The sequence below is a fragment of the Papaver somniferum genome, chromosome 10 (genome assembly GCF_003573695.1).
Source record: "Papaver somniferum cultivar HN1 chromosome 10, ASM357369v1, whole genome shotgun sequence".
Taxonomy (NCBI): Eukaryota; Viridiplantae; Streptophyta; class Magnoliopsida; order Ranunculales; family Papaveraceae; genus Papaver; species Papaver somniferum.
Window position 1 is genome coordinate 53,312,537 of NC_039367.1, and position 23,154 is coordinate 53,335,690.

The following is a 23,154-nucleotide window of genomic DNA, read 5'->3' on the forward strand; positions in this document are numbered from 1 at the left end:
TCACTTTATTCTACCGTTTGAAGGCGACGATCAACGAAGATTTTGGAGAACTACATAAACGAAAGGTAAGTGACGACTGAACCAACTATTACTCAAGTTTTCACCTTCCTATATATGAGATAATGTCGCATGATTAAATTAGACTTTAAATGCACACAAAAATTTTGAGTCAAGTTTATCTTAATTAATTATTCTCGAAATATGTTGACTAAGCTTAAGAACATTTTTTCATACTTGATGAATTTGGTTAAAAACAATTTATTGTTTATGACCTAAATTATGATTCAAAATTATCATTTGAAAATATCATGGAACAGTGGTATGTGTCATTGATTTTATTCGGGAATGTTTCAAATTGATTACTAGAGTGATATAGAACTACTGTAAAGCTGGATACAGGACAATATACGTACCAACTTACATACTGGAAAAAATGTTATAGGTCCGGAGCCGCAGTACATGTACCCAATACATGTTCCGGTGTATCTATAGTTCGGCAATGACTTCCGGGTACACATACCCGGTATGCCAACCCAAAAATTTTTGTGACTCGTGAACTCAGAATGGTGCACATACCCGGTATACAAACCCAAAAAATTATGTGACTCGTGAACTCAGGTTGGTAAGCGTACCCAGTACACAAACCAACAAAGTTTTTTGAACTCCTAAACTCTTTTTTGTCTTTAGGGCATCCAAACCCGGTACATGTACCATGAAAAATAACTCACGAACCGTATGTAGGTACACGTACTTACCCTGTCCAATATTGTCAAATGCATCAAAATTATTTCTATGAGATAATCGGCATTTGAACAACTCTCTATAAAAACACATTCAGACATATTTGATGACATTAACATATTATTGTGACTCAAGATTAAAGTCTTAAAGTGTTATATGAAAATGATTTAGCTTATAGTTCGTCTGGATAATTTGGCTAACATTTCATGAAAAAGTCATTGTACATGGTTCGGTTATGGTCAATCCTAACCAGAGTATATATTTTGTTGTGTTAATCTCAAATCAAAGATTCATCTAATAGTGGATATTGATTGCTTGATTCCAAAGCTACCTTAGCTTAAATCTAAAACAACCTTTGTGTTGAAAGTCTATATAAGGAGAACCTCAGGCAACTAGGATCTTTGAATCCTCGACATTATTCTTGTGTGTCCTAGTTATAAACTAGAGTCGTCCTCTCCTATAAACCTTTTTTAGGTTTAGCAACTAAAAAGACTTCACCTAGGGGTTCGTGAAGACCGAACCAACTATTTTTTTATCTTGATAGTTCGTGTATCATGATCTTGCTACTGATTGTTGAGCCTTTAGCTCCAACATGCGAGATAGATAGAAATCGCAAAGTTTCTTCGTCTCAGAATTTGTGATTCCACATGTATATTTCTCTATAACGATTCTTTGTTGAAATCAGAGTAGAAATTACTTGTGAGGTGAATAATAATCTAGTCCGCTCTTCGGGAGTCGTAAGTACCAGATTTGAGGTTTGCTAGACTTTGTTTATTGCAATCGACTCCCTATCTCACCTTAATCTTTGATCAATACGGAAATCACATATAGGCTTATCTGTGGGAAGAAGATTGGTCTAAAGTCTTCAATTGAGTTGAATAAACTCTTAGGATGTAAAGGACACCAACTAAGGGAATCAATTGCGCAGAGTCTTGCGAGATTCAAGAGGTGTAATGAGCGCGACTGTAACCGGATCGCCATGACGGTAGATTCGGTCTCAACTACATTCCAGTTCGAAGTTTTGATAGTAGGCTAGAGTCTGTAGCGGCTTAATATAGTTGGGTGTTCAAATGTGGACAAGGTCCCGAGATTTTTCTGCATTTGCGGTTTCCTCGTTAACAAAATTTCTGGTGTCTGTGCTATTTATTTTTCCGCATTATATTGTTTATCTTTATAATTGAAATATCACAGGTTGTACGTACATCAATCAAAGTAGACACGTCTATCATAATTGCTGGATATGACTTGATTGATCTTGGATATTGATCTTTGGAATTGCCCAAGAACTCTCACGGTACAATCAGGCTCACGGACTTGTTTCCGGATATATATTAATTATGAGAGAAATAGATATAAACTTTCCTTATAATTCTTGATTGAGATTCATTAAGTTGTAACTCTCGGAATTGTAATTGTGTTTAGTCCATACAGGTTGCCTAAGAAAAAGTTGGTGGTGTATTTTGGTACCCCCGCATTGTCAATTGCTTAAAATTAATATTGTTAAGGATCGTTGAATATTTTTGCTAGAATCATATTTCGAGATTTTTAACAAGACAAGCTTGACTCACTATTCTTTGTAAATCTTCTAGAATCATACAAAATCGTCTCAAAAAGATAGAATGGTAAGATAGTAAGTAAAATAGAATGGTTCAGTCTTCACATACCTGATACAGAAGTTCTTCAAATGTATTCATTGATCTTCAGTCTTCAAGAGTGATGTTTGATACTCAACTACCAAATTCTAACCTAGTACGAGACTTGAGTTAGTGGACTAGAAATCAAGATATAGTTTTGATCATCTAAAATTGACAATATGCTTGAGATAGAAAAACTTTTGGGTTCAACCGAACGTTGCTCTAACAGCAACAATCTTGAGATAACGAAACTGGTGGGTTCAACCGAGCATTTCTCTAGTAAGAATAAATCGAATCCTGCTGATGATGAGAGCTAGACTGTTGATTGAATACATTAGTGAAAGTTGTTGTCAAACAATGATTATTAATAAGTGTAATTCGAGACTCTTCTGTTAATGTAAGCCAATAAGATTTGTAGAGGTAATATGATTAGAAGTCTTTAGTTGTTGAGGATTAAAAGAAGAGGTAGATGAATTGTACTCAACTAACAAACCATGAAGAATATGATAAACAAGATCTTCATCATGAATCTTTCTATCTGTCTAAGCAAGATGATGAGAAATAGATCTATATTTATTGAAGAAAACTTGCATTGAATCAAAATTTTTCTTGAGATTGTGAAGTTCATATTTTAAGCTGCATCGATCTTGACCTTGTAGAAAAATTATAATCACTTTCCAGAACTTTCAAAACCGCAATACATATGGTATAACTGACAACTTGAATTTGGTAATCTTCAGTTGCAGCACCATCACAACAGAGAAGAATGTGATTTGCAGGTGGGAGACGTAAATAAATTTTAATAATCTTTACAGATTTCACTCTTCTGCATTTCATTCCAAAAAAATTCAGGACCGGAAAATCATACGGATCATTCCACAGTTTGGCCTTCATCCTGACTTCACAATTTCTTATAAACTTTACTATGGTAGTCTTGAGAGCTTCAGATTTGAACTGATCATTATCATACACCATTATGTTCCTAATAATCTCATTCATAGTTATAAACATAGTTGTTCTCCATACGTCCTTTACAGCGGGACTTTTACATTTTGACAGATTCAAAATACATTCAAAAGAAATTCAATTAGTGAAACCAAATATTCTAGTTAGCCATTTCCAAATTGGTACACTACAAGAATTATACCATAATACATGATCTAGACTTTCCTCCTCTTGTTTATAAAAAGGGCATCTAGATGCAAGCTCAAAACCTCTCTGTTTCATATTCTCATTTGTAGCATGAATTCCTCTTACTATTTTCCAGATATTACTAGACATACTGCAATGAATACAAGAATGCCAATTTTTGTTAGTCCAATGAAGTATAGGAAAATATTGTCTAACACAATTAACAGCCGAAGAGACAGAGAATACACCTGAATGAGATCCAGTCCAAATTCTTCTATTAGTACCACCATCGACCACTGGAATCTTCTATCAGTACCACCATCATCCACTGAAAAATTATTAATATCCACTATATCCATCAATTGAGTAAGAATGAACCATTCATCATTTATAAGAAGATTTTCCACCATCATATCAGTGTTCTGCAATATATATTCATTTCCTGGATATATTCACTCAAAAGGTTTGTTTTTAATCCAAGTATCATGCCAAACTGAGATATATTTTCCTTTCCCTACTAGTCATCTAGAATTCTCACACACGACATTTAATACACATTTTGTTCCTTTCATATTGAAGATTTATTGTAATAACCAATCCATTAACCTTGTCTATTTTGAAATTTACCTTGAAAAATTTTGGACCATTCATCATCTCCATTAATCATTTTCCAAGCTAACTTCATAAGAAGAGCTTTTCTGATAACCTCCAGCTTCCTAAGACCTAGACCACCTCCTTCTACGGGAGCACCAATTTCATCCCATTTAAAAGTAACCATTTTCTGCACAGAAGGGTCTCCAGACCATAAAAAGTTTATTATAATTCTTTCGCACTCCTTCAAAACTCTTTTTGCTCATTTATAGATAGACATATCGTAAATGGGTATGCTGCAGAGAACAAACTTTACCAACCTGAAAACATAGGAATTTGCCAACCCAACCAGCAAGTTTACTCTGCAACATGTCTACACAGGTCCAAACATGAGAAGATTTAATGGATCCAGGTACCAGCATTATACCAAGATACTTATCAGGGAAAATTGATAGAATCATGTGACACAATTCTGCAACTTTTTGTATACATGTAACACTAGGACCCCCCCCCCCACCCCCCCCCCCCCCCCCCCACCCCCCACCATCCCACACACATACATACACAAAACATACTATTTTGAGCACTGCCCATCTGACCATAAGATCTTTGACAATCCCCTAAAATCTTCAATAACTTTATGATATTCCTCTTATCCTCACTACAAAATAAGAATATATCATCAACAAAGAAAATATGATAATGTTGAACACCATTTATACTAACTATTGGAATCAACCTCTCCTCCTTCACCATTGTATCAAAGAGAATGTTGTCTTCCTCAGTAATTATTGTGGGAATATTATCAAAAAAGCTGCAAACTCTACATCATGATATTTACATTTATTTTCAAAATGGGATACAAGAATATCAAATATACCTTGTTGAGAATAAGTCTTTTCGGAGACATAGCTCTTTGGTCACAGATAAAGATCTCTTCGGAGATCAAGGTCTCTTTTGAGACACAGATTAGTTTGTCGAACGTACCTCAATTAAGCCAGTTGTTCTCTTCAGAGATGTATCTCTTCGTAGATGTTAAATGTCTCGACATACATATCTCAATTGAGTCAGACGAATTTCTTAGGAGATGTTAATTGTCTCGACAAACATACCTCAATTGAGCAAGATGAATCTCTACAAAGATGTTAAATGTCTTGTCAGACATATCTCAGTTGAGCCAGATGTATACTTGTTATATTTTTCGAGGGAAACATGCCTCTTAATTGAGCAAGAGGTATACGTATCTCGACGGAGACGTATCTAGAAATCATATTGATTGCGGTAAGAGCATATAAAGTCGCGATAAAAGCTTATAAAGATTGGTCCAAATTTAAGTTTTTTGTTTTGAAAGATAAAGTTTAAAATGCAGTTTGGTTTTGCATAAGGTTATCCCATTTAAGGTGTCTTTTCCTCGAGTATAAATTGTCCGTCTAGTTTCCTGATTATAGAAATGGTGTATGCCTATTTTAAATGGTGTATAGGTCTTGTTAGAGCATTGCTCGGTCAAACTCGCATGCGTTGCTATCTCAAGCATGTTTGTCAATGTTAGTGATCAAAACAATGAGTCTTGATTTCTAGCCTATATAGCTAAAGGTCTCGGACTAGGATAAAAAGTGTAGTTGAGCTCAATACTCCATGACAATCATCATACAAGACGAAGGACTACTCAAGGAACTGGTGGATCTTCATCTACTAAAAGGTATGTGGAGACTTGAACTTATCAGTTACTCAAAAGTCTATGTACTCTATCTCCTACTCCTGAGACAAAAGTCGTTTTGATATATATACTTTCATTATACACATTTGCTATTTCGGGCCGAGTGTAACTCGCCTATCTATTTCTCGAAATATGTGTTGGTAAGCTTTCGCTTTTGCCAAATTCATCTTTACCTAGTGACGAATGTCATGTGATGTTTCAATCACTTTGGAAATTACTCTGACGAAAAATGGTATGTGAATAACGGCTATATGACGTCCTCTAAGAATGTTTCAATGATTGAAATGAGAGTTTAGATTACATAACCATTGGCAGGATATAAGCATTATTGTGGAAACACATATATGTATAAGTCCTTATTCCTTGAACCAAAGATTGCGAACTTTGTTGATCAAGAGAAACGGAATGTGGCGTGAGCCAAGTCGCGAACTCAGTCCGCGAACTGGCGAAAGTTCTCTACTCGAGAATTTCTGTTGGAGTTTGTGAACTCCTTCCGTGAGCTTAAGTCCGCGAACCCAGTCCGCGAACTTGAGCAGGTTATATCTAAAATCGGTTGTTCTTGAACTCATCTTTATATAAACTAAGGAATGCTTTTGCAAACCGTGGCTATAAAGTTCATGAACCGATTCGAGTGAATCAAACCGTTTTTGCTTCGATTGTGTCTTGTGTAGTTACATAAGATCTAAGCAATTGAAAAACTCTCTAACTAGTTCATTGAGTCATTTGAACTAGTTATGGTGAAGAAGAATATGGTGGATATGAAAGTAATCATATGGATAACCATTTGGTTAACTATTGTTGAACCAACAAATGTTAATGTTTAGGAACGATTCGTAAACCCAAAATTGGACATTTCATTTGTGTGTAACAAGTTAAATTTTCGATCCAACGGTTGAGAAATATTAGCTTGAATCTAATCAGGTTTTCATCTAACGGTGAATATTGAAAGATTTGTTACCAAGCTAACATTGATTGCATACCCTGATTTGAAAGACTCTATAAGGGAGAACTCTAGCAACTGGGAAACCTAATCCCCAAACCTTACGTGTGATACTAGTTGCATAGATAGAGTCGATTCTCCTTTAACCTTTGGTTTCTTCTACTAAAACTAGGTTAACGACTTAAAGACTTCATTAGGATTATGAAGCCAGACCGATACTACTTTTATTGTAGTTGTGTGATCTGATATTGCATCTTCTATCGTTACGAGTACAATTGTAATAATTGGCTCGAGATTTACATCTCCGATAGGCAAGATAGAAAAGTAATCACAAACACTTCGTCTCATCGTTTGTGATTCCACAATATCTTTTTTCGCTGCGTCGATTAGGATTATTGTGAGGTGATTGATAATACTAGGCTGTTATTCGGGAATATAAGTCCGGTTTATCAATTGGTTCCCGCTCAACTTGATTTATCAAAAGACGGAACAAAACTCGTAGGTATATTCGTGGGAGACGGATTTATCTATTACCGTATACTTTTCTGTGTGATACAGATTTGTTTATTAAAGTCTTCGACTTTGGGTCGTAGTAACTCTTAGTTGTGGGTGAGATCAACTAAGGGAATCAAGTACGTAGCATCCTGCTGGGATCAGAGACATAGGAGCATAATTGTACCTTGGATCAGTGTGAGATTGATTGGGGTTCAACTACAGTCCAGACCGAAGTTAGTTTGGAGTAGGCTAGTGTCTGTAGCGGCTTAATACAGTGTGTCTTCAATCTGGACTAGGTCCCGGGGTTTTCCTGCATTTGCGGTTTCCTCGTTAACAAAATTCTGGTGTCTGTGTTGTTTCTTTTCCGCATTATATTTTGTTATATAATTGAAATATCACAGGTTGTGCGTTGTTCAATCAATTAGAATACCCGACCTTTTGGTTGTTGATTTAAATTGATTGACACTTGGATATTGGTCTTTGGTACCATCCAAGTTATCTCTCTAGTATTTGATAAAGACTCACAGATTTCTATTTGCTTGAGTATATATCAAATCGAGAGACTGAGATATAAACTCTTTGATATATTTTTATCTAGATTGAGTCTGACTGTCTAGTTGATTCTCTAGAAAGTATATTGGAGTTTTTCCATACAGATTACTAAGCGAAATATTGGGTGTGGTTGTTGTACCCCCACTTTTTCAGGTCTCTATGGTCGAATCCTAGCGTACTTTTAGACTCGAGCATGCAATTTTGAATAAAGAATCTGTTGCTAACCAAAGTGGGAGATGTTAGACTTTATGTTGGTTTAGCAACCAATCAGTTTGGCTTAAGGTAATCATGTTTTGGTTAATCTGGGTTAATGCTAATTAAGATTACAGTTAGCAGATTAGGTGTCCAATGACTCACCTGGTGAGGTATCAACCAACTAATGATGGATAGGTTGGTTGACACACAGTTGTGGCTCAGCCTTATTCTAGCCTCTTATATATATATCTGTTTTCAGTAATTATTACATCTAAGAAATGAGAGGAAATAGAAGTACAAGCTAAGTCATATACTTATTTCTGTTTTGATATGTTTTACTTCTCTCTTGTTAACACGTTCTTGATGGGTATCATGCTGCTATGCTAATGTTAAAGATTACGTTCAGCTAATAAAGTGGTTACTTATTGTTCTGCATAGTTTTTCAGATGTTGTAGAGTATGTTAAAAGTAGGGTTAATGAATATTTCAGTATATGGGTTACACATAATCATGTTTAAGTATAAAGTATGTTGATTATGACGCAGAAATTCCAACATAGCATTTTGAGCTTGTCTGATTTTAATAGAAGTATGAAAAAAAATTTGAGTTAGAAGCACCATCCTTTAGTTGTTTAGTTTTTGCTTTTTGTTGAGAAATTTTCTTACTTTGTTATATCAAAACTTCTTGTACTCCTCTTACAGTAACAAGATTGTTCGGATAAGTAATATTGGATGGGTCTCTATCAGATATTAAAGCAGCATGAGTAACATCTTCTTCAACTTTTTGTAAATTTATTCTAACATCCAAAAAATTCAAGTTCCATATCTTGATTATATTCTTCAACCTTTTTAGTTTAGAAATAAATATGAAAGAAGGATTTCCAATTATTGATTCATTCCAAGATTCAACAATTATTTTCCTAAATTCAGGATGCTCCATCCAAATTTTCAAAGCTCTAAAGAGAGCATTTAAATATTTTAGAATAATAGTATTTGGAAGAGCACTATGATCTGAAGTCCCTCTAGTGTCCACTTTATAACTCCACCCAAAGATACAACTCAAGCCACTAAATATTGTACACAACCCTGGCTAAATTGCAGACAATCCTTTTGGACCAACTCTATTATTTCACCATGAAAATCCAATACCAGATTTGAGGGCTTGTATCAATCCACAACCATGTAAATAATCAATAAAATCTCTTAAAGGTGACCTCCTCCAATTTTCTCTTCTACATTCAAAATTTTGTTAAAATCACCAAGAACCAACCAGTGTTTATTTAAGGAATGATTATATTCCAACTCTTCCTACAGGTCTCTTTTATCCATTATTAAACAAGCAGCATAAACTTCAGTAACCAAACAACCACCTACCTCCACAGTTATGGATTGAGCAATAATAGAAATAATAGTTGGAATATTAATATCAGCATTCGATAACATCTAAATGTTAACCTTCCTACAATCAATTGAATTATCAACCAAGTTATGATGCATATTCTGAAGCTTGATATTTTTGCAAGAATCAAAAGAGACCCTCAGTTTAGGCTCAGCAATAAAAACTAAAAAAGGAAATAAAGATTTAAATAAATTCCTAAGTTTGTCTTTGGCTTGAGGTCTCTTCAAACCTCTGACATTCCAGAAGAAAACTTTCATTTAACATTGTGTGTTGAGAAGAGCTAGAACTTCTTCTCCCTTGTAAATTTTTACTAGATTTTCCACTTAATATAGCTGCTTTCTTCATAGTAGTAATTATACTAGACTTTTTTGTAGCTCCCTGAACATTTTTTTGATTACTATTTAAGGACTGAGAGATATTTGCCACATTATTTACTAAAGGAGTACCTGCAACAGCTTCCACAATTTTTGGTACTTCCAAAACAAGAAAGTATTTATAAGAGTGTAGGTTTCCTTATTCATATCTGGCAAAATTTGAAATCTCCCAGAAGCAACATTTTCTTGTTGATTTACTCTCATATCATCAGGTTGCTGGACTGGTAGAACTATAACATCAACTATTTCATTATCATTATCTACTATCTGTTCAATTGTTGGAGAAATTTTTCTTTGGGTCTGAAAAAAACATCTACACCACCAAGATTTGGTTGCTTTACCTTTTTTGTGTAATTCTCCTTCATGTCTTTCTAGGTTCATTCAAGAGCATTTGGGGCCTCTTCTTGTCGAGTTTGTTCTATTCTCTTTATTATGCATTCATCTTCAACTCACTACTTTGCAATGATTGCAAAAGTTTGGCAACTGGGAATATAGATAGGTTGTTGAAATCACCATATTTGGATTTAACCCAGACATTGCTTGGAATAGATTTAGCCAAATTAAATTCCACCAGCACACTAGCATAATATCCCACATCACGCTTTAAAGTTGTATCATCAACCTGAATTAGTCTACCTATTGACTTACTAATCTGTAAAATAATGTTCTCCTTCCAATACTCTATGCTCAATCCAGGAAACTGAGCCCAAACAAAAGTTGTAGATGATTTTTGAGATTCAGGATCAAAGTTTGGCTCCCATTATCTGTTTTTCAATATCTTAGACTCAACAATCCAATAACCACTCCAGATATGTTTCTTGTCTTCCTCATTATCTTATTTAATTATGAAGAAGAAACTTTTACCTGAGGGGATGGGTTGAAAATTACCTGTAATTTTCCACTGTTTCCTCAAAATCGATTCAGCCACCTCAAAATTCAGTTTAATCAAAATTTAGTCAACCAATCAAACTAAATCTCCATTCGTTTAAACTCTCATCCATAACATTATCAGGAATAAACGGAGAAGGTTCATCACCATTTTACCACATTCAGGTAGTTGAGAGATATCTATAGAAGAAATCCTAAACTCAGATTTAATTTTTTCTTTTTGATTTTATCCAGAAAATGATCCATCTTTCGACTGATTTTTGTTGATTTCCAACATGATTATTAGCAGTTAACACTCAGGATCAACATGATTTTTATCATAGATCATTGAATTTATCTGAGAAACAACTGAATTAATGACGAAAACACGCACAAAAAGAAAAAGATTTAGGGAAATTAATTTAGCAATTGATGAGCCTCTGTTATTACCTCATTAGCTGCAGCATTGCCCCAAGCGCAAATATCATTTTCTTTTCTTTTTTGCCTCGAAACCCTCTCTTATCCGTATTAGCGGTATTCTATTAGACCAAGCACTATGGTGCCCCTTTTCCTTACCCTATCCCTCATATGTAGGGAAAAAACCAAAGTAGCAAGCACTATGGTCTTCCACATCCCTACATGTGTAGGGATATTCCTCCCTTTCTCTACAAGGAGGATCACATCTGATCCGGGTAATAGGGAAGAGAAATCACACGGCTACTCAGTTGCCGTATGAATTTACGCTTTACGGCTACTGAGCATTTTACACGACAACTGAGTAGTTGTTTCTGGTTTTTAAAGTTTTACCTTAAAATATTCCTTTTTCACTCTTTTTTTTTTACTAAACCTTTTTTTTACCTATTATATCTCCTTTTTTACTTTCTAGACTCATTTGCAGATGTTTTTGAGGGACCAACCACATTGCCACGTTCTCGTTCCTTGGCTCATAGAATGCCCCCTTAAAACAAATTCATGACTTAAATCCCAGAGACCTTATCGATGTCCTTTTATTCAATAGCCCATTGCAGATGACTTGGCGAAAAAGAGGCTCACACCTAGCTTAATCCAAAATAGTCATAGTCATTTTTCTTTGTGTTAGATTATAGGCCACTGAATGGGTCGGTTGTTTCCAATTCCGTGAAACCGCATGTATAGTACCGGGAAAGGATAATAAATTGGTACTCGATGAGGGCGAGCTTAAGTTCATGGAAAACACAATTAAATTATCAAAAAAGCTTAACAAACCGCCGAAACATACTACATAGAAACCACCTCCTCACAATTCTTCAAGTGGTGGGGCCCAAAAGTGGTCCCCTGCTAACCCTAATGGGTGGGTCCCATGTTTATGTGTGGAGGCGGTTTTCACCTGGTTTTTCTGGGCGGTTCATGTATAATTACTCTTAAATTATACTACTACCATTTCCGCAAATCACAAGATATTCCTTTTACTTCCCTAATATTAAATTGTTAGCTAGCTTTCATCAGAAAAGGAGTACTTAAATTTTTTTTTTTGATAAGAAGACATTTATTTATATATAAGCTGAAGTTTGCAAAATATACAAGATAAAAGTTAATCCAATATTAACTCTTTCTAGGATGTTTGACATTACATTTCCATTTTCATTCTCCGTAGAGAAATAACTGATTTTCCTAGATTTTACTTCTTTAGCTAATTTGTCTTCGAAATTAACATAGGTTCTAGATTTATACATAAAGGAAACCGAAACACAATGCATAAGAGAAAATTTGCATCTATTGATGCTTGTCTGAGACCTCTAAGGTTGGTTTTCAGGATCTGCTTCACCTTTCAAAATTTTCATCAAGATTTGACAATCACTGATTATGCAGCAATTTTGTAGCTTTAGTTCCTCCATCCACCTTATCGCCTCAATTCCGGCTTTTGCTTCAGCTTCTAAGGGGATGGAAGCCCAGCTGCATCCTGCTCGACAATGTTTTCTGGTCCATGTTTTATCAAGAATAGAGATTGCATATCCCATAGTGTAATCAGCTTCAATAAAAGAGGCGTCAAAGTGTATAAACCAATCATAATTGTCACTGTCAGAGTTGTGACCGTTGTAATGAGACTTCTTAGCATTGGTAGAAACATGACCATCTTTACTGTCCCTATCTAGACTTAACTTCAGGTGGGATGCTCTAATATTATCAATCAGTTTTTGCACATCAGGCACTACATTATCAAAATGCACACTGTTCCTATATTTCCAGATGGACCACAAGATAAAAGAAATCAAATTGTGGTTTTCATTAAGAGATTTAACATTCATCCAGGTTTTAAACCATTGCAAGATATTAGTATTTCCACTGTTAAGGTGGATGTTATTCAGATTAAAAGCTTTCCAGACCTTCCTAGAAAAGCTACAATTCACAAATAAATTCAATCCATCCTTAACATTATGATTATCACACATCATGCAATATGGTTCAGTATCCTTAACATATTTAGACATGTTTTTCCCAAGAGCAAGAGCATTATTCACAACTTTCCAACAGAACATATTCACTTTAGGGGTAATATTAAGTTTCCAAATCCGTTTCCATAAATTAGCTTCATCTTTGTCAAAGTGAAGATTAGTCAGATACTGACTTAGTCGTGAGATTCCCAGAAGTCGTAGATTTCCATCTGATTCTATCATGTTCATATGTATTAGTAGCAACAGCTTTAATAGCATTATGATAAGCAATATCAATGTAGTAACTAATAATGCACATATCCCAATCTCTATTTGAATTTATAAGATCACAGACATAATTAGGCATATTACAGTCATAAATCATAGGAGTTAAAAGCTGTGTTTGGTTGGGGAGCCAGAAATCAGTCCAAATGTTAATTGTCTCACCATTATTAACTTGCCAGACATAATTGGACTTAATAACATCAAGTCCTTTTTTGATACTATTCCAGATCCACGAGTTCTTATGCTTTCTAGTTTTCTTTAAAGGGTGGTGTCTTCTGAAATATTTATGCTTAAGAATTTTTCCCACAATTGTTCCTGATTGTGAAGTAACCGCCAAGCCAGTTTAGTGATTAAAGCTAGATTATGTTTATGCGGGTTTCTAATCCCTAGTCCACCTTGCCGAATATCTTTAGTAATACTAGGCCAGGCTTTAGGATAGTAACATTTTTTTATTCTTTTTCTTCCACCAGAAATCTCTCTGAATCTTATCAAGATTATCTAAAGTTTTTTTTAGGAAAAGCGAGGCACTACATTTGATGATTAGGGTAAGCATTAAGAACATGTTTTATTAAAACAGTGCGACCAGCTTGGTTAAACATTTTTCCAATCCATCCTTGAAGAACGGTGTAATATTTGTTAAGCAGAGGTTCAAAATTATTCACTTTATTTTTATCAAAGAAAAGCGGAGTTCCTAAATATTTATCATTCTTAGAGATTTTTCTAATTTTTAAGATTTTAGAGATAATTTTACAATGTTTTTTATGCATCTTAGGTGTGAAGTAAACACCCGATTTGTTAAAGTTTACTACTTGACCAGTCATTTCACCAAAAGTGTTAAGAATATTAACTAAATTTTTAGCTTCAGTAAGGCTAGCTTTAACAAATAAAAAACATTCATCAGCAAAAAAAAGGTGCGAAACAGTAGGGGCAGTTCTAGCTACTTTAACACCAGTTATAAGTTTATCTTCCTCAGCTTTAAAGAGCATTTTCTAAAGCACTTCCATGCAGATAATAAACAGGTAAGGGGACAAAGGATCCCCTTGCCTGATTCCTCTAGAAACAGTGAACCTTTCACCAGGAACACCATTCAAAAGAACATAAAAAGAAGTTGTAGTAACACATTGCAGAATAAAATGGCAAACATCTTCACAGAACCAAAAGAGAGGAGAGTTTGATTCAGAAAATCCCATTCGATTCTATCAAATGCTTTATAAAGACCAATATTTAGAGCCATGTGGCCATTTTTTTTTTTGAATTCTTCATAGTGTGTAAGATTTCATGCGCAACTATGATATTATCAGTAATTTGATGACCAGGAATGAAAGAAGACTGGTTTTGAGAAATGATCTTAGTAAGCATAGGTTTTATTCTGTTTGTTAAGATTTTAGCTATCAATTTATAGGTAGTATTACTAAGGCTGATAGGTCTAAAGTCACTAGGGGTGGAGGGGTTTTGAACTTTGGGAATAAGTGTTATGTAAGAATAATTCAATTCTTTAAGTAAAAACTTCTTCCTAAAAAAAATCTTGAACAAAGTTAGTGATATCCGATTTCACTAAATTCCAGTTTTCTTTAAAGAAACCGGAAGGATAACCATCAGGGCCAGGAGCACCCCATTGGTTCATGTTGAAAAGAGTATTTTTTATCTCAAGCTCATCAGGAATCTTAATAAGACCATTGTTATCAGCTTCACTAATACAAGATTTAATAAGACTGTTTAGTAAGTTAAGGTGTTGCGTATTGCTAGTGGTGCTAGTTGTTTTAAAATGTTTGATAAGCATATTATATAATTGAGTGTTGTCATCAATCCAGAGACCAGTATCATCTCTAAGAGTGTGAATATGATTAATTCTTCTTATGTTGTTAGCGTATTGATGGAAGAAAGATGTATTACGATCAAAGTCTTTAATAAATTTATCTTTCGAGAGGAGATTCCAGTAATCATATTCTCTGTTGTACCATACTTCTAAGCTGTTCTGAGTATCTTTTATTTCTAACATAGGTAAAGGATCCATAGAGTGGAGAAGTTCTATTTTTTTATTAAGATTTTCGATATTTTGAAAAATGTTACCAAAAACAGATTTGTTCCATTCAGAGAGAGTGTAAGAAAGATTTTTAAGATTTCTTTGCAAACTAAAGGCAAAGGAGCCTCTGATATTACAGTCCGAATTATCAGCAACATGCTTTTTAAAATTATCATGACTAAACCAAGTTCTAATAACTCTAAAAGGTTTGCGAATATTAATCAACAGGCTTACAATTTAGCAAAATCGGAGTGTGATCAGAACCTACTCTAGAAAAGTGACTAACTAAAGCATCAGGATACATGGAAAACCAAACAGGGGAAGTGAGCACTCTATCTATTCTTTCTTTAATGTTTTCGTGACCTTCTCTGTTATTGGACCATGTGAAAGAGATTCCTTGAAATCTAAGATCCATTAGTCCAAGACTCTGGATGTTGTCATGAATGAATTTATTAATATGAGTGATGTCTTTCCCACCTTGCTTATCATTAACATGAAACACAAAGTTTAAGTCACCTATAATGATCCAGGGAGTATTAGGATTTAAACTACAAAAATAGTTAATTTTTTCCCATTGCATTTTCTTTCCTAAATCTTTTAAGGACCCATGCATACAAATAACATTCCAACAGTTATTATGGCAATCATGCAGTTCAAAAAAACAGATGTCAAAAAATTCAGCAATGCATCTTACAGATATGTTATTGTACCAAGCTATGATCATCCCACCAGAAAGGCATATTCTAGGGACAGCTAACCAGCTATGAAACTTAAGATTTCTATCTAAGATGTTCATATTGTCTTCCGTGGCTTTAGTTTCAGCAAGGAATAAGAAATCAGGGTTATGTTTCCTTAGGATAAATTTTAAGTGGTTTCTAGCAAGGGGTTTTCCTATCCCCTGCACATTCCAAGATATTAACTTCATCTCAAAATTTAGGAAAGACTTTATTTTAATAAAAACTAAAAGATAATACTTCAAACAGATATAAAAACTAAACAAGAATAGGGCTAAATTTTGGTTGCAAAGATTAAAAAAGGAGAAGATGTGGAAACTTAAATGGCTAAAGCAGAAATCAAGAGCAGATTTTTTTTTTAAAATAGTGATAAAAAGGAACCTGGTTTATTGAGAGGTTTTGATTTCCAGCATCTGCAGCAGAAGAAGTATCAGACCCACCAAGACCATATACATTGTCCACACCTTCAATGTCATTCATAATTTCTTATCTAGATGAAGATTCACCCAACTCCATTCTTCTATAAGATCCATCATTCACAACTTCATCAGCAAGAACATGAAGAGCTCTATCAATTTCTTGGATGTAACCCTCCATTTCCATAGCTTCCAAGATAACATCTTCAGTCCTCCTTCTCTTATTGGTTCTTAAGTCAAATATGTTGATTTCTGACACATAAGTTCCATTTGCTGAGTTATCAACCCCTATATCAATAATAATTTCTTTATTAACCTCTTCATTCCCTTCATCATTTTGGTTCTTTGAAACCTCAGTATCATTCTCAGCCACATTAAGAGCTATGTTGTCTGCTCCAGCTTCATTTACTTCCTCAAAATTATTCTCAGCCTCAATAACTGCTGAATTTGTAACCTCGGTGGAAGGAATAGAGGATGATTGCTAAAAAGAGTGTAGACCTGGATTACTTGCACGAGTGAATGAAGTAAACTAGGTGCTTCTGTATTCATAAACAATTCCAAAGTTTAAAATTGGAGAGATTCGCTTCCACTGCCAAAACTTGTAGAATTAGAATAATTTGATAGTATATAGAAAGTGGGTCTTCACTTCGACCACTACTTCCGCCGAAAACCCTAATCCTCCCAATCAGGTTTGGGAAAGGAGAGAAGGGATGAAATCTGAAAAAGGAGAATGAAATCACAAGAAATCAAGTTAGATTAGCTCGAGGTAATCATGACAAACATTGATTATAAGAACCTATGAAACTAGGGTTTGCAGCTTCAAAAAGAAGACGAAAGATTAAGACAACAGCGTAAAAACTAGGGCTGCACATGGGTCGGGTTGGGTCGGGTTTGGCCTCACCCACCACCCGACCCACTGCTGGTGGGTAATTGAACTTTTCACCCGCAACCGACCCACAATAACAATGGGTCTCTTTTCACCCGACCCACAATAAGACGGGTTGGGTCGGGTCGGGTGGTGGGTTACCCGTCATATTTTATATCTTGCGGGAAATTGAAATCAATTTCAAATAAATCCCTAGATTTATTTAGAAAGTCAAGAACAATCAACAGTACATAGAGTTCAACTAGTTGGGAACAAGTTTTAAGTTGATTCATACCTTCAGTTCACTAATCAAGATTCAAGAACAACGAATTGGCGAAGGAAGAAGAGTCTCCGTGACTCTGTCTCTGAGAAGGAGAGAAGAAGAGGCCGAAGTGATAGGTGTGGGCTGCGAGTGCGATGCTTAGTTAGGGTTAGGTATTTTATTTTTTCAATCCAATGGCTGAGATTCATTTTAGGATAGAAAATCTAAGGGGTAGCATGCTAGGGAATATTGGGCGGGTTGGTGGGTCGGGTCAGGTGAAGGAAGTTCCTACCCGCAACCGACCCAACATACGGTGGGTTTTCACGTGCCTCACCCATAGTCGACCCATACCTAGGTGGGTCGGTTAGGGTACGGGTATTTTTAGACGGGTGTGGGTCGGGTCGGCGGGTCGAGTCGGTTATGTGCAGCCCTAGTAAAAACAATTGGTAACTAATAATAAAATCAGAAGTGAGGAAGGTTGATGATAACAAGAAAACATAATCAAATTTGTGCAGGGGAAGAGGTTTATGAAGAATCAGAAAAGATAAATTTTTGGTGAGTTGTGAATCGGCATCGCTGGAGTTTTCGAAAGAACCCACTCTGTTGACGAGGCAAGAAACTCCCAGGAGTACTTAGTTAGTATAGATACAATTGCAGGCATTCTTATTTTCATTGAAGATTACAGAAACTAAATGATAGAATAATTCAGGAGCAAAGTGAATATGATTCGCGTATTAATGCTAGTCAAGTAGTCCATTTGAGGTGCTTGACGACTGCTGGTAGGAGTAGACACTGAGAAGTATCTATGGAACCTGCTGTCGGCGTTATTAATATGTGAGTGGATGTATTTGTTTTGGATCCATTGCATGTTGGTTGAAATTATTGAAAGCAGAATCAAAAAGGGGGACATTGTTATAAGGCTGGATATACATGTGTGATCATGTGATGAACATATATCTATATTTCTTCGACATGGGACAGAAAGAGTAATGGAGAAGACCCATCCAAAAATCCAAGACACTGTTTAGTAAACGATGTTAGACTTATGTTCCTCCAATTTGTCATTTGCCGTTATTATATAGGAGAATTTTAACAAGTTGTCGGTTACACATGCGTTTCATGGTATGCGAAAAAGGGAGGGAGGGGATTATCCGTTATCGGAGGACTAAAGTAGGTCATCCGTCCCACAATGACACCCGAATAAATTTTGAATAACACCCAAATATTAAACACAAAATTGGTTAAAAAGACCAAAATCAACAATTCCAGGGTGAAATGGACGGTTAGATTTTGATACTATTTAAATGGACAAAAATGTAAAAATAGGCAGGATGTAACCAGTTTCATCGTGCCCATTTTCAAATATTTTTCTTATTTTTAATTTACACAGGATGTATCCAGTGTCATCCTTGCTATTTTTTAAATTTAAGCTAGGATGAAACCAGTTTCATCCTTACTATTTTTTTTTGACCATTTCACCCAAACTATTTTTTGCTCGTCCATTTGAACCGTGATTTAAAAATATTTGGACAAATGACCAATTTTCCGAATATTAAACATAGTCTGCTCATACAAACGAAAGTGTAAAATTTATACCTTGAGCGACAACTAGGTTGGATTCAAAAAATGGCACGTAAAATTTGTAGACGAAAATAATCATGCAGAGAAAACTTTTAGAGTGCAAATTAGTTTAGAGGATGTTTGGATACATATGTGGGAGTAGCTTTTGGACTTGTAGAAGTAAAAAACAGTAATAGAAAACTTACGGCTAAGCGCTTGGTCTTCACTCTCTCCTTCTCCAACAAAATCATCAAAAATAACCCTTCTCAGCTCAGATCTAGTGATTTCTTCGTTATTCCTTGCTTTCTAGGTTAGTTAGTAGATTAGTTTAGTTTTTATTATGTTTTATACTTATCTACACCGTTTTGGTGGTTTTATCTACTCTTTTGAGGTTTATCTTCGTTTTAATGGCGGTTCTTGGTTATTGAGTTGGGTTTTAAGATCAATAGTGATGCTCTCAAACGACGAAATCTCCATCTTTGTTGTCTCCGGCGACGAACTCTTCATCGGAATTTCCATCATCAACTTATCCGGCGACGAAATCTTCATCCGTGGTCTTTTTGACGACGAAATTTTCATCACTAGTTACAAGAGATTTGAGCAAATCACTTCTACTTTGGGATCACTTCTTTCTAAAGAAGAAAAACAAACTAAATGGTTGGAATTTGATTCTGAGAAAAACCATCCTTCTTTCGATTTAATCAGATATTATTCATACTTGTATTTGTCTTACTCCGGTAATCCTTCTCTTTCTCTTGTCGGATTTCTCGGTATTGTACTCTTACGATATGTTCTTGTTACTTTATATTCTCTTATTTTCGATCTTAAACTCATTGTAACCTTGAAATCCCATTAATGAAAAGGTTTCTTGTTTATCAAAAAATAAAAAACAAAAAATAATTTTTTGTTTAATAAAACTGATTTCTACGAGCAAAATGGTCAACAAGCAAAATATTTTTACTTATAGCTTCCATTTCCAATATCCAAACTCGCTATTAACCAACTTTTTCCTTCTTTTTTTTTTCTTGATAACAAAGGAACGTTTTCACTAATAGAAGTTGAACGTCACATTGGGTTTAAAACGGCAAATTAGAGAATACAAAGTAACAAGAACATGTCATACAAGTACAACACCGACAAATCCGACAAGACAAAGAAAAGGATTAACAAAACTTGACAAAATAAGCATGAATAAGAACCGATCAAATGGGTAGAATAATGGTTTTTCTCGGAATTTAATTCCAAACATTTTGTTTGTTTTTCTTCTTCATAAAAAAATGCTCCTAAAATGGAGTGAGTTGCTCAAATCTCTTAAAACTTGTGATGAAGATTCCATGGTCAAAATCATTTTTGATGAAGACTCCGATGAAGATCTCGTCGCCGGATAATTCAAAGATGAAGATTCTGGTGAAGATTCCATCACGGGAGACAAAAAAGATGAAGATTTCGTCAATGGAGAACACCACTAGTGACTTTAAAATCCATAGTAACCAAGAACGACCATTAAAGTCGAGATGAACCTCTCTAATATGAAGATAAAATCACCATAAAGGTGCACAAAACTTACCAAATGACAAGAGATAAACATAAATAAAACTAGCCAAAACAAAGAACTAATTAAAAGTAAAGAAAGGTGATGAAAATCCTGCTCAGATCCGGCCCAAACCAGATCTGAGCACGAGAGTTTACGGTGGATTGGTGTTTTTTTATCTGTTTGAGGGGAGTGAGGGAGGAGAGACAGTCTGTGTTCTAGTTTTCCCCTAAAATACCATTTTTTTAATTATCTTTTTTAAATAAGATGCCAATTGTCGGTCACCAACTTTCTATTTCTCTGATGCTAAAAATTAGAGACTTATATCACTTTAATTTTTCCGTCTCCAACTACAATATGTCTCTTAAGCACAATTTGGATACCAATTTGCCCCCATAAGGTTGTACGACTCGTAACGTAACCCATCATTCAAAACTTTGGTAACTCTATGCTTTAATAGGCGTATACATCCATAAATGTCAAATTCGAGTCTATTTTTTGCAACTTAAGGTTTTTTTTTAGGGTTTGTATGACTACTTGAAGGTGATTCAGTTTCTCGATCATGCAAAAAATGTTTGAACTCTCTACAAATAGACTTTGTTCTTGTACTGCCACCATGTTTTTCAGGCTGTTTAGCAATGCATTCAGGTCACCAAGTAAGCACCAGGGGTTGTTGATAGAAGTCTTTAGAAATTACAGACCAAAACACATTTCTAAAATTTTGCTCGGGGGACCGTAGACACAAAGCAATTCCCATTACGGAAAAGAAAGGTGCTGATGAATAAGGCATCTGATCAGATTTGGAGATGAGGAGGAGATAACTAGGTCAATATTGTCTTGCCAAAACAAAGCCAGACCACCGCTTTTACCAATTGAGGGGACAAAGAAAAAATGATGAAAGTTGAGGGAATTGAAAAACCTAATACTATTCTCCCTGTTGAGTTTGGTTTCAGAAAGAAAAAGGATGGAGGGTTTACAAGCTCGGAGGAATGAACTCAAGGTAGAAACTGTCATGTCATTCCCCATACCACGACAGTTCCATGAGAGCACTAACATGACCCTTGCGACTTTTTGAGGATAGTCGCCACATCCTTTTCTTGAGATGGAGGAAACTGGTGAGGTATTTTTGTTGGAGCATCACAATCCATGGGGGTAGGATATCTTTTAGCACCTGAGAGTTGAGAGATATCATTGTTCTTGCTAGAGCTTAGTATATATCATTGCTGTTCTTTTCCAACCTTTCTTAACTAGAAGGCTCGGGGTGATTGAGTTAGATATGGTAACTGAAGAAAGATGTGAAGATGAGAGAGTAGTGGTATTGTTATTCAAGGAAGAATTGACATCAAGAGGGGGTGTGGTGGTTAACTGAATCTCGGGGCATGAATTTTGAGTGATTTTTTGGATGATTTTTTTCTCAGAAATCTCCAAGGCTAGGTTATTTGGTGGACTTTTCTGAATGATGGGTACGGGCTGATGATTTGATGGGTGCAGAAGTGGGTTAGGATATCGAGCTTGATCATGTCCAACAAATGAGTAATGAATGCTGGCGCCGTTACAGCCTTCAGACACAGTATTGATTTATGGTCCATGAGGGGAAGGTACGAGATTATTGGGTAGTGGGGTATTAATGACCTCTGCCATTTCTTTTTCATTCGAAATTCTCGTATCATCATTGATGGAGGAGTCAATGCTGAGACTGCTGGGGTTGGGACAACTTGGAGGCAGTAACGGAGATCTAGTTGAAGATGGATGGTTGAACTTCCCGGTGAGTCTTCAGAGGTCTGTAGTCTAGCTCCAGTTACAGACGAGATGAAACTTAAGCAACTGGTCTGACATTAGCTTGGATGTCCTCTGAAAATCTGGCTAGATTGAGTTCTTTAATTTTCTGCTCAAAACCTTGATCCAAATCAATCTTCAAGTTTTCTTGACAGTATGGGACATTGTTTCATCAAATGACCAAATAAACCACAGTAGAAACAAAGTCTAGGGAGTTTCTCATACTTCAAATCCACCTTAACAACTTTTTTAGATGGAAATATAACTTTGATATGTTGTTTGATAGATTTTGTAATATCGAGGTTGACTCTAACCCTAGCATACTTCCCCCACTTAGCAGACTCTCCTTGTTTGAAAAGGAGAGGGGTTCCAAGTCTTTCTGTGATGTGAGAAACTGTTTTTTTTTGTGTAGCTCATCGGGAGTCCATGAATTTGGATGGTAAAAACAACATGTTGAAAAGTATATTCAGATGGGGGTTTATCAGGTTCACATAATTCAAACAAGAGAAGATCATTATTAACAGACCACGGTGACCCCTCTATGACAGCAAAATAATCGCATCTAAGAGAAAATTTTATCATGTAAATACTCTAAGCTCTTGGGAAAATGTTATGAAGAATTCCAAGTCCATATTGTCGACCAGAAATGACCTTAAC

The 23,154-nt window shown here is 35.4% G+C and overlaps 1 protein-coding gene across 1 annotated transcript; it reads right to left on the reverse strand.

Moving 5' to 3' along the window:
* Positions 1-12,409: 12,409 nt before the first annotated feature.
* Positions 12,410-13,288, reverse strand: LOC113315640. The gene has a single exon (XM_026563904.1). It carries the CDS (start codon positions 13,286-13,288, stop codon positions 12,410-12,412), a length of 879 nt encoding a protein of 292 aa, XP_026419689.1.
* Positions 13,289-23,154: the final 9,866 nt, after the last annotated feature.